At 40.2% G+C, this 12,934-nt stretch overlaps 1 protein-coding gene across 2 annotated transcripts; it reads left to right on the top strand.

The window, feature by feature from the left end:
- The first annotated feature begins 456 nt into the window (after window positions 1-456).
- siva1 (SIVA1, apoptosis-inducing factor) lies at window positions 457-7,690 on the top strand. 2 transcript variants are annotated; one of them, XM_060829215.1, is made up of 4 exons: window positions 462-686; window positions 4,799-5,029; window positions 6,031-6,187; window positions 7,558-7,671. In XM_060829215.1, the coding sequence occupies exons 1-4, from the start codon at window positions 569-571 to the stop codon at window positions 7,604-7,606; spliced, it is 555 nt and encodes a 184-aa protein (XP_060685198.1). In that variant the 5' UTR covers window positions 462-568; the 3' UTR covers window positions 7,607-7,671. The 2 variants fall into 2 exon arrangements, with proteins under 2 accessions (XP_060685199.1, XP_060685198.1); XM_060829216.1 differs by lacking the exon at window positions 6,031-6,187 and having other exon boundaries at window positions 457-686; window positions 7,558-7,690.
- Window positions 7,691-12,934: the final 5,244 nt, after the last annotated feature.

The following is a 12,934-nucleotide window of genomic DNA, read 5'->3' as shown; positions in this document are numbered from 1 at the left end:
AGTCATGAAGGCTGCAAGTTACCTGAGGTGTAGTTCCTCCAGCTTTCATTGAACTTTGTTGGGGCAGAAGCTGAAAATAATTTAAGTAGCATCACATCGTGAGCTGGGTTTCTCTCTCCACAAATGCTCTGATACCTACAAAGGTCCTCCAACACTTCCCTCTTTGTCCTCATGATTTGGAGATGCCGGTATTGTACTGGGGTGTACAAAGTTAAAAACCCCACAACACCAGGTTATAGTCCAACAAGTTTAATTGTCGCTCCGAAAGCTAGTGTGCTGCCAATTAAACCTGTTGGACTATAACCTGGTGTTGTGTGATTGTTAACTCTTGGACCTCAGCATCTACAGTAACAATTCACATTGACACTGCAGATACAGGCACGCGCTAGGACAGAGGGAGCACGTGACTTGTGGGCGGAGCTTCATCCTCAGGCCTCTCCCTACCACGTGAGCGGGCGCCGGCCTCCTGATAGGCGCGTGTCCCGGCGGGTCAGAGGTTGCGGCTTGGCGCCTCTCGGTTTAATTTTTTTCCCCCGGTGAACGGGATCTGGTGTTCGGTACCGCCGGTATGACCAAGAGAGCCAGCCCGTTCGGCGACACGGCGCCGCTGCAGTGGAAGATTCACGTTACCCAGAAAGAGCTGAATGAGGGGGTGTTCGGGGAGCAGTACAAGCGGGAGGTGTATGGTGAGTGGCTGCGTTTAGAGGCCGCACGGCGCGAGAGCCGGAGCGAGGCCCTACCTGCACGGAGCGAGGCCGGGGAGAGAGGGAGGGAGGGAGAGGCCGGGGAAAGAGAGGGAGGGAGGGAGAGGCCGGAGGGAGGGAGAGGCCGGGGAGAGAGAGGGAGGGAGGGAGAGGCCGGAGGGAGGGAGAGGCCGGAGGGAGGGAGAGGCCGGGGAGAGAGGGAGGGAGAGGCCGGGGAGAGAGAGGGAGGGAGGGAGAGGCCGGGGAGAGAGAGGGAGGGAGAGGCCGGGGAGAGAGAGGGAGGGAGGGAGAGGCCGGGGAGAGAGAGGGAGGGAGGGAGAGGCCGGGGAGAGAGAGGGAGGGAGAGGCCGGGGAGAGAGAGGGAGGGAGAGGCCGGGGAGAGAGGCAGAGAGGCCGGGGAGAGAGAGAGAGGCCGGGGAGAGAGGGAGGGAGAGGCCGGGGAGAGAGGGAGGGAGAGGCCGGGGAGAGAGGGAGGGAGAGGCCGGCCCGCCCTACCTGCACGGAGCGAGGCCGGGGAGAGAGGGAGGGAGAGGCCGGGGAAAGAGAGAGGGAGGGAGGGAAGGCCCGCCCTACCTGCACGGAGCGAGGCCGGGGAGAGAGGGAGGGAGAGGCCGGGGAAAGAGAGAGGGAGGGAGGGAAGGCCCGCCCTACCTGCACGGAGCGAGGCCGGGGAGAGAGGGAGGGAGAGGCCGGCCCGCCCTACCTGCACGGAGCGAGGCCGGGGAGAGAGAGGCCGGGGAGGGAGAGGCCGGGGAGGGAGGGAGGGAAGGCCCGCCCTACCTGCACGGAGCAGGGGGTGGGGGGAAGAAGAGAGAGGTGTCAGTAAAACGGTGGGGTCGGGGGCAAGTATCTCGGCATTGATGGTAACTGGCCTTCTGGACAGCGCGGCCACTTTCTTACTGACCTGCACCTGAGGCTGTTAGTAAACTGAGCTCCGTTTCAGGATAAAAGCAAATAACTAACTGCGGATGCTGGCATCTGAAACCAAAGGAGGGCGTGGGGTGAGAGATTTTCCAGCACTTTCTCTTTTAGCTCCGTTTCAGGGGGCGGTTGTAACACACTTGAGATCGGCGTTTCTGTTTGTATCAGAATTGGCTTGAGGGAGGAAGGCTCTTTTCGGTGTAGGGTTGAAAGGTTGGTGAACTTGGGAGTTGTCTACAAGGCAAAAGCGAGTCTAAGTGGTAACTTAAATTGCAAAGTCCTTGAGCCGTGCGCAACGTTTAATTTCAGTGGAGAAAGTGAAAGAAACCTCAAAACAATAGGAAATTATGCTAAGTCTCTGAAACGGTAACAAGCTGAAAGCGTGACTTTGTACACGCTAAAGTTAACTTCTGATGCTTAAGAGGCTGTTTAGCAGGAATGAAAACTTGGCCTGTTTAAGTTTTTTTTTCCCCACAGAGACTGCGTACAACGAGTGCAGTGGCTTCATTCGGCGTGTTTTTCAATAGTGAGTCACATACCTTTGTACCAGTTTCCAGGACAGTGATAACTTCCCAATTTGTTTTTAACTGTATTGCGAGCGTTCTTATCTGACTTACACTGAGTGGTTGGCATTTCCTCCTTGCTGCAAGACCGAGGCTTTGAAATTTGCTTTGAAAATAGTATTTGAGTACAAGTTTTCACTATTAAACTTCATGTGATGGATAAGACTTGTGTGGAAATCCAAAACCTCATCGAAGTGATGGCTTACTATAAGTTCTGTCACTGACTTATCACAAATGTTTGAATCTAAGCTTTTCTTCCACTGACTAACAGCAAATTTGTTTTTAGTCAGTTTTGAGATTTGGGCATTGCTGGCTGTACCACCAGTTATTGTCTGTCCCCAGTAGGCCTTGAAAAGGTGGTGGTGAGCTGCCTTTTAGAATTGCTGCAGTGCTGTCAGTACAGCCACAATGTTGCTAGGGAAGCAGTTTCAGGATTTTGATCCAGTGCACCTCCAGTTCTGGGCCTTTTGTGGTCAATAACAATGTAATTCCCTGGCCTCTTCTAACTATTATAGAATCTTACAACGTAGTTTCTTCTCTAGATATGGAAAGGTACTGCATCATGGCTACCTCCCTAAGCTTTCCACTTGTTGAGTTCTGGACAATTGTTCTCAAAGAATTTTTATAATATTGTAAAAGTGCTCAAATGAAAGGTCTTTTCACAAGTTATAATTGGAACTGCTTTAACTGAAGTACTTTTTTACTTTTTTAAAAAAATTCAGGCAATAAAAGTTGAGCACTTGGGCACATATAGTGCTGGCTGAATGTTAGCTTTGCATGCAGTTTCTTCTATAAGGTGCTGGCCAGATTAGACTAGGCTGTGCAGAATGCTAGGAGGTGAGTTTAATACAGAGCATCTTGGTCTATTTCCTTGCTTGTAGACCTATGGCCATGCAAGTTTATTTCTGTCAAGTACCCATGCAACTTTATTTTGAAATTACTTATCTTCTGTTTAATCACCTCTATGGTGCAACCTCCAGGTCACTCTTAGTCTTCATGTACACCCCTTTGAATTGTTACCAAAAACTTTAGGCAGTGAAAAACCTATGGGACACAAATTTAAGGGGAATAGTCTTTTTATTTTTGTCTACTTGATCAAAACCTGTTACGATTTTCTCCATGCCTATAAAATCATCATCCCACCCAGCTCAATTTGTTTCTCCATCTGTCATGCTGAGTCTGACTTTTATTCATGAACAGAAGTTGGCCAGTTTGCTGAAATTCACTTCAACTTCTAATTCATAAGCCAATCAAATTAGTCAATGAGTTCTGTCTTTGACAAATCTATGCAGTTTCTCGTTGATCAATTCAACCTCTAGGTACCTGATTTCCTGTACCCTAGTATGTCTAAACTGAACTTTCCTAGTTATTAAAAATATCCTTGCATCCTTCTTCGAACAAGCACATCACTTTTACTTTGTGATCTTCTAAAATATCCCCTATATATCTGAAGGTCATGGTGTACCTTTCTACTATACTCGCCCTTATTTGTCTTAGCACTGGAAACATCATGCTGGCAACTTTAGTTTTGGTCCTTACCCCTCCTGTCTTCAAATCAACTTTTATTTCATATCCTTTTCTTTGAACTGATTTCTTTTTTAAAGTTCTCTCCATATTCTAGCCTTGTCTAGGGCTTATTAGTACAGATTGTTCTTTGTTCTGAATGCAGGTGGTTCTGCAATAGCATGTACTCCTACAACATGAATTGGTTGTAACACAATTGCTGAATTTAGACTGATATTTGTGGAACACTAACTTTCCTTAAATGACATGATTCTGGCCCTGTTAGTTTTAAATGGTGCTGATATTGCACAATTCTCTTTTAAAACAAGATTGTATGAGAACTGAACTACAGTGTTAGAGAATTACCTGTAGACCCAACCCTGTCTCCTATTTGCATGGTAGAAGTTTTGGGTCCTTTTGTTCCTGCTATTTTCTCATCTCTTTGCTTTCCCTTTCTCTTCCTTGTGAACTTTTGGTTCTAGTTTGAAGGATCCACCTGGTGTACATCATGCACCTTTTTTTTATTCATCATTCTCAATTTTCCTCCTCCTTCTATATACTCATTCCTTCTTGGTCTGTTCCTTTCAAATATGCAACTATTTCCTCTTGGCTTTTCTAATAATACACCTTTTTGTAAATAAACTTTTATTTGTGCCCATCAATTGTCCAGTGCAGTTAAACTTCCCCACCAGTGTGGTGATATAACTTGTCTCAAGTGCAGTCTGCAGGTTGGCTAATATTAAAAGATAGATGGAGAGGGAGGAACCTGCAGAACAATTAGAACATAGGGCCTGCACTGCGCTGTATTTTTCTTTGTTGCGCTGACCCAAGCCCACCTAACCTACACTAGCCCATTATCTTCCATATGCCTATCCAATGCCAGTTTAAATGCCCATAAAGGAGAGTCCACCACTGCTACTGGCAGGGCATTCCATGAACTCACGACTTGCTGAGTAAAGAATTAGCACAGGGAGAAGAATAATGTGCCCTAACGTGCATCCATTTTTAGAATTTTATTGGCAAGATTAGTAATTTTGCAGACTTGTTTACATTTTTTAATGATTTTGAATTGACTCCCAATTTTATTTTTAATGTTTTTATTTGCAGAAAAGACTAAATGTTTGCTGTTTAATGGTGCACAAGCCTTTATGGGATGTATGTGGGCTGGCAGCTCAGAAGACAATTGTACACTGGTTCCTATGACCAAGCCTGTTGAAGATAACTGCTTTAAAAAAATGGATGTTTGTAATGGATGTGAAAGACGAGAGTTACTCCATGGGCAAACCTTTCTAGGACACAATGGGCAACTTATAAAGGGTTCGCGGTCTTCATATAAATGTAAGCTTACTGCAATTAATCCATATTTATTTTATGCTGTGATGTTTGCATTCTGATGAGTTCCTGGCTATTACTAAAGCATTTTAAAGTTCTAATCTGAACACTACAGTCTGCAAAAATGTTCATAGATGTCCAAGTGAGCATTCTAACAACAGCTGCCTACAAGATTTTATTAAAGTGTTCGGATTTATGCCAGTTCCTTGTGTTGCAAGTTTTAAATCTTTTGAGATATGAAATCACTCCTCCGTAGCAAATATAAGTTATGGGTCAGTTGTGTGAAATGGGTTATTGCTTGTGTTCTGTCTATGCTTGTGAAGCTTGTGTAGGTTTGCTCGCTGAGCTAGGTTTGTTTTCAGATGTTTCGTCACCATAGTAGGTAACATCTTCAGTGAGCCTCTGAATGAAAACAAACCTTCCACCTCAGCGAGCAAACCTACATCCAGAACCCCATCGTGAACTACAAATCTTGAAATTTACTAGCTTTGTTTTCTGTTTTAGTGATTGATATTACTAAAACTGAAGTTCTATAAGCAATTGTTGGCAATAATAACACTTCATTTTAACATGTCAGTGCACATTGAGCTGTTCTTTGAAGTGAATAGAAAAGCTGTTCTTGTACAGCAGGGCTTTAAATTTTTAATATTGGCATAGATGTGTTTTTTGGGTTGGGGGGGAATTGCAGGGTGTCACCAAGAGGCTGTTTGACGCTGGTTTCTGTTCATGACAAAGCTAGCCACTTGATGGAGTATGACATTAGAATAATTGCTGATGTTTTCTCAGACTAGCACAGCTGAATTACCAACTTCTCACTGAGACACGACTTCCCTGACAATTGTAGTAGTGTTTACTGGTTTTGAATTTCATTAAAAACAAGTTCCATGATCTGTCAGTGTAAGTTTTGATGCAGCAAAGTTAGAATTTTTAGAAATTTTTGGTCTTTGCTTGCAATAGTTTATTGTGGTTTGGTTTTACACATGCTTGCTTTTGTTTTTATTCCATAGCATCAGTCAAGCCAGCAACCATGAACTGTTTTATCTGTTTAAAGCCATCAAGTTTCAAGGAGCCATGCTCACAGTGTGACCACTTAATATGCCAACATTGCAGCAAAGTTTGTGATCATTGTGCAAGGATTTGCTGTTCACTCTGCTCATTCAATGAGTGAGTAATCTGATTTTTTTTTGTGCATTTAGATTTAATTTTAATGCAAAAATGTGAAACCAACAATTTTGAAGTTTAATATAGTTAATCCACCTGCATTTGAATATTCTGTTCACGTTGATGCTGTGGAAACATCAGCATACAAATGACAGTTATTACTGCCCTGCAAACTTCTGCTAAGGAGGTTCTTGTTTGCTGCTTTCATGAAATATGAAATGGCTTTGCATCTTAGCCTGTAAGGTCCAGATTTAAGCCCACCTGCTGTGAAGGTGTGGGGGCATGTCTGGACAAGCTTGTTTTTAATATTGAATTTCAACCAGCAAGCAAACCTCTCACTCCCTGGAACAGCTGGAGGACCTGGAAAACATGTTGAAGTTATACCTTGGGGACTTGAGAATTCCATTTTTTTAATAAAATTTTTATTCGGTCATTCTAGAAGTCCACAAATCTTTCATGCTGCTTAACATACCAAGTGCAAAAGGCAGAAGATAGAGCCTTTGATTCTATCTATTCTCTTGTTAGGGAGAATTGATGAATTGCACCTCATTTTTCTTCCAAACTAGAGTATTTTTGTAAATTTTATATCTAATTAAATCAAAGGGCAGCTCAGTGGTTGGCACTGTTGCCTCGCAGCACCGAGGACCCAGGTTTGATTCCGGTGTCAGGTACCTGTGCAAACTCCATGCAGACAGACATTCTTCCTGTGTCTGTGTGAGTTTCCTCCACAGTCCAAACATGTGCGGGTCAGGTGAATTGGCCGTTCTAAACTGTCAATACTGATTAGGTGCATTAGTAGGGAGTGGGTGAGTGGGTCTGGGTGGAGGGTCGTAGTGGACTTGTGCCGAAGAACCTGTTTCCGCACCGTAGGGAATCTAATCTGTTAAAAAAAAATTAAACACTATCTACCACAAGTGGCTCCTTCCTTGTGCTAGCTTTTGAGCCATTGGTTTAATCCTGTTAATACTTCACTAATTTAATGTTTGTTTGCCTTTTTTTTATTCCAAGTGTCACATTTTCATAAGTGAGTAATATGAAATAATGGCAATTAGAACTCATTTCCAGTGTTTTTTGTTCAGAATTTCATTGATCTCCAGGCACTGATTCTGCTGAAGCTTTTCCATTTATTTTACAACCTCTACTAGTAAATTCTGTCTAGCTTTACTTAGCAGTTTGGATAAATGTTACGGAGAAGTTGCTGCACAAGAATGCATGCATTGTATCCATGGCTCAGTGCTGTTGTAGTTGGAGTGCTTTGATTTGGCAACATCTGATTTACAATAGTGTTTTCATCCCTACAATCAAACACTTGCACTATAACAAACTGGTGTTTTAAAAAATGCAATACTAACATTTACTATTTTCTTTTTCAGTTATAATGAAGCTTGTGATCGGGTTTTCTGTTATGGCTGCTTCCCTTGAAGACACAAAGTTTTGAATCAGCTCTAACTTGTATAGAAATGTTCACAATTAATGCATTAACTTGATCACTTTCATACACAAATGGAAGTGAAATCTAATGTTGTAATATAGTGTTTTTTAATCTGTATTTGTATAAATAAAACTTTGTATAAATTTTTGCATTATTTCACTGCTCTTGCATTTTATTCCTTAAGTCCAGTTCAGATTAAAACTAATGTTCTGATGGCTAATAATGTCTATTCTTTAAGCAAAAGTAAAATTGATAATTAACACGACCAAGGTAACAATGCTGAAGACTCAGCCAGTGGGTATCTGAAGATGTCAGGATGGCTGCTATAAGATGGAAAAGTGTTTTCGTATAAATTTATCCCTCTTATTAAAAGGAAGCGGATGCTGGCTTAGTATGTAGTTTTTTTAAAGTTTGAAGCTAGGTGCAGCAAGTAGGAGAACAAGCTTTGAATGATTTCACTGGTACAACTGCAAATTGAAGACCGATCATAAAGTGGACTTGGTATCAGGTGAGGCTGGTTTATCAAAATCCGCAGTCCTGATACACTGGGCTATTTGCAAAGATGTATGCATAATTGTTAGTCATAATAAATGTCACATTAATTGCTACATTCAAGTGTAGATTAAAGTGTTAATGCAGTTGCTCATCTCTAGGCCTGATTCTGTAATACTAATACTTGGCCCTGGTGCATTCTAGTGCACTTGATGTATCTTTCCAGTAATTGTGCAACTGATGCTGCTCAGTGAATTATGATGCACCTTCTGCTATAGAGGTCCAGTGCATGTTATAAAAATGTCCATTTGCCAAATGGTGCTTAAGGGGAAAACTGATAACTTCCAAACTGGTAACTGAACACCCAAAGCATGAAATTTAAGGGAGCTTGAATGTCTTTTTATAAATTATTCTGCCCTTGTGTAGTCTAAACTCTTCCTATTGTTGCCTAAATCAAGTAGGACCCAAGAATCTATTTAACCTCTCCTTAGTGATCCCCTAAAGACTGGGAATTCTATAAATGTTTGACCCACCATACAAGTTGGACTTCTGCAATTAGGGGAGAATTTCTGAAACTATTCCACTACACTAATTCTAAAGTGGTTCAAAGTATAGATATTTTGTAATCACTGTTCAGAGGTGTATTACACACCAAGCAAATGGGGCTTGAACTTGATCCTCATGGCTTGGAGGCAAGTACATTACCACAGCCACTTGCATTAGTCTGATTAGCACTTATTCCTTCTGTCTGCCTTGTACTCTTGAGGAAATGATCAAAGAATGTTTTATTTCACCTGTCCTTTTGTCATCTATCTTACCACAAAGGATGGATCCTGCTGCATAATTGTGGTTGTAAAGGGAAATGTGAGCTGATTGTAGACAAGATTCTGTAAACTGCAACTGCAATTAGATTTCTCCCAGTATCTTTTAAATCTTATGATCTCTTTATTCAACAGAAATGAAAGTTTAGGGCCTATATAAAACATAATTCTGACAATGCTGTATTTTAATATAATAAAGTTGCCCTTAAGTTGAGTAACCATAAGATACTATAGTAGAGTAAATTACTTGAAAGACAGTCAAATGTCAAGCAAAATCAAATTGGTCATGTTCATAAATGACTTCATTATGCATGTGACCTCTGTGGCTGTCTCAATAGTATAATGGATTAAAAAAATTGAATCATGTTTATTCCCTCAAGCCATCTCCTCTTCATTTCACTCTATAAATAGAAGGTCCTGTTCCAGTGCTGCACTTAGTTTTCCCTAACTCCATCAATTTTCTTCTCCCTTTTTTGGACTGTGCTTGTATAGCCACTAGAGTGCACTGCTGAGCTATATAGTTGAAATTAACATGAATTGAGGTTAACCAGAGTTGGGAAATTCTTTTCTGGGCTTTAGACTACCACAAAGTATGAGACTTGTGCAGAAACCAAAACTGAAGTTTCAATATCAGGAGGTGCATTAGAGTAAGTTTATACTTGCAAAACCTTATATGGTTAAGTCTATTTAACCTGTAGAATTGTTTGTCCAATAATTCCAAGTCTACAATGGTAACTAAGCTCAAGTGCTACTTAAAATACTATTCAGAAAAATACTTAAAACCATTGGACCCAAGATCTGTGTCCTTATCTGTCATCCACAATTATCTTGAGTTGATTTAGCTATGAAGAAAAATTGGATAGACTGCGCACTGTAATGCAGAAGGTCGCGGGGTGATGTGGCAGAAGTTTAAGATTATGAATGACAGAGATAGTGGAAAGTATGAGACTTTTTTTTTCAAGGGAGAGCCAGTTACTAGGGGGGGCAAACAGGTTTGGGCTGTGAGGCAAGTTTTTCATACCAAGGGTGGAGAGTGCCTGAAACACCCTGCCAGAGGGTGGTGGTTTAGGCAAACAGAATAGTAGCATTCAAGAAACATCTGGACAAATTGATGAATAGGAAGGGAATACAGATCCTGAAAGTGAAGACCATTTTAATTTGGAATGGCAAAATGTGTCATTGTAGGCTTGAAGGACCTGTTCCTGTGCTATACTCTTTGTATCCAAACCCCTATAGTTAGTTCAAGCAAACCTTATCCACTTAAATTCCATACATGCAATTAGCAGATAACTGAATAGTAACACTTGATTTTTTTTTTAAAATCATTCTGTTCTGAGATTTTATGACACTTCGTGAGCAGGTGGGACTAGAACCTGTGTCACCAGCCTCAAAAGTAAAGATACTTGCCATTGCTTGCGATTTTTGGATTAGAAAGGTCCAGTTCAAATTTCTTAACCACGTTTGGTAAAAGAAAACTTCATTGTTGTTAATAGATCTGAAGAGCATAAACTAAACAGCTTTTGTCAGTGTCTTCTAGGGAGTATTTGAAGATTATAGGTCAAATGTAAATAACCCTTTTTAGGAATGACAAACTGTTCATCTGGATTTATCTAAACTGCTAAAGTATTTTTTTTCTATTCTTCCTATAGTTACTGTTAATCTAATCTTGTTTTATTGTGTTAAGCAGCCATAAGTAATTGGTGGCAAATTTTATGTTCTCACACTAACAAACTTCATTGCAGTTTAAAAGTACACAACAAAAACTTCAACTGTTCATGTAACCAGGACATTCTTCATTTACTGACTCTTCCCATACATGCACAAAAGACCACAAGCTCACTTTCTCTAATTACAGACTCCTTCTTAGAACACGAGAGAAACTGGACCAGACTGCTTTCAGCTTTGGTATTCTATTTGGTCCTGAACTGAGCTTCTAACTTGTTTCCATCCACAAGACTGCTTATCTCCACCACCAAAACATTTGATCACCTGGTACAACATCTGTGTTGCATGTATTAAAATTTGTATGATGATGATCTTGCAAAGCACTAACATTGTTAATGTGTTTAAAGCTGTGAGAGAACTGCAAGTTGTTAACCTGATTAAAAATTTGAAAGTTTACAAAACAAACTGAAAATGTTAGCTATTTTAAAGGAGAATCTCTTATCTGTAGAATAGTTCATGCAGGTTTTTTTAATATATTCCAGGTAGGAAACTTAATTCCTTACAAACAAAATTTTAATGTGAAAACACTTTTATTTTTAAAAGGTTCTATTATGAATTATCTGTAAGAATGTTCTTGAAGTTTTATTTACTCTTGGATGAGGGCACTCTGCCCTAAATGCCCAAAATGGTCATCATTAGATTCTTAATTCCAGATTCTTTACTGAATTTAAATGCCATCATCTGCCTTGGCAGGATTTGAATCTGGGTCCCCAAAACATTGGCTGAGTTTCGGGATTAATAGTTGAGCGATAATACCATATGAATGATTACTAATGTTAATACCATTGAATATATACCTTGACAAAAGAAATAGTGTTTCATACAATGGATGTGTTCCTGCACTTTTACAATCCTAGGTTGCACAAAGTCCTAGCAAAGTTTTTAGCACTTTACTAGGGTCACAATCAAATGAATCTTTTTCCTAAATTTTTTTTTGTTTTTCATTGTAAAGAAATGTTAAAATCATTTTAAATCTCTGCCCTGATTTGTTCTACTATGGCTGGCTATGATGAGATAAAGCTGCTCCTTCCTCTTCTATAGGCCAGAAAGAGTTTATTTTCCCACAGCACAGTATACATTGGGAATTCTAAATAAATTTTGAATCAACATAAGAATCTAGTTTCACTGCTAGGCTGTAGAATGATACAGTTCATATCATTTTCAAGCAAATTATTTGGACAAGATACAAGTAATAAATTGTTGAAGTTCTAGTTATGTTGATATATATTTTTAAGACAATGAAACTACTTGAACATGCAAGAGATAGAAGAGTTTAGATACTGGTAACTAGCTAGCTTTTACCACACAATTAAAATTACAAGAACATTTAATTTGACTTTAATGTAAAGTTTTCACTTTCAAAGGAAAGGATATTTTGCTTTAAATCTGACTTTAATCTTGAAATTATATCTGAATTCAGTATATTGTTACCAAGAAAGGACACTTTTAAAACGCTGGATTTAATAAGATAATCAGTTGATGTTCAATAACCTATCTTTTGTTGTTTAATAAAAAGCTTTCTGGTGTGAAGTAGTTAGCTAACACTTTCTTTTATATCTGACCATAAAGTGGAAAATAAAACTTCTATGAGTTCTCTATTCCCCCAAAAGCCAGCAGGTTATTATGAAGCAAACTATTGTGTTGATACAGATGTAAACCTTTTGGTGAAAAATTCACAAGACAGTTACATAATTGTTCTTTGCAGCTTAGCTTTACGTTTGCTGCAGTTGTATGAAATGGTAATTTGTTCTTTTTATTATAGTTACCCCTTACTTATAAAAGTCAAGGATTTTTAGAATTAGGACCTGCAATCTGTTGCTTCAGGGTTCAAGCCTATCACATCTACTGAGGGCAGATGCTGTGACAGCTGACACATGTTCCCACTTCTGCAAAACAAAGAATGATTCAATCTGTCAGTCATTCACAACTGCTTTTATGCAGAGTTTCTAAGCACGTCTAGACTCATGAAGTATTTTATGTCTCTGGATAGGGGAAAAGAACATGGCTGGTCCCCAGTACATTCTCTGTGGCAGTTTTGATTCAGTATAACCGCAGCATGTCGTCCAATAGTCTCAACCTTTTGACCAAAGTGGACCTATGCATCACTCAATCACAGTAGGATACTGAAGAGATTCTGACTAGTCAATTGTGACCAGTGATTTCTCCAGTCTAATAATTGCATCCCATCAATTGAGGACAAAAGCTGACTGATATTTTATGTACAGCCACATATGTAAGTGGCTAATGACAAGAGCCTATCAGCATTACAGAACTTTTTCA

The sequence above is a fragment of the Hemiscyllium ocellatum genome, chromosome 8 (assembly GCF_020745735.1).
Source record: "Hemiscyllium ocellatum isolate sHemOce1 chromosome 8, sHemOce1.pat.X.cur, whole genome shotgun sequence".
NCBI lineage: Eukaryota > Metazoa > Chordata > Chondrichthyes > Orectolobiformes > Hemiscylliidae > Hemiscyllium > Hemiscyllium ocellatum.
This window is presented reverse-complemented; position numbering and strand designations above follow the sequence as displayed.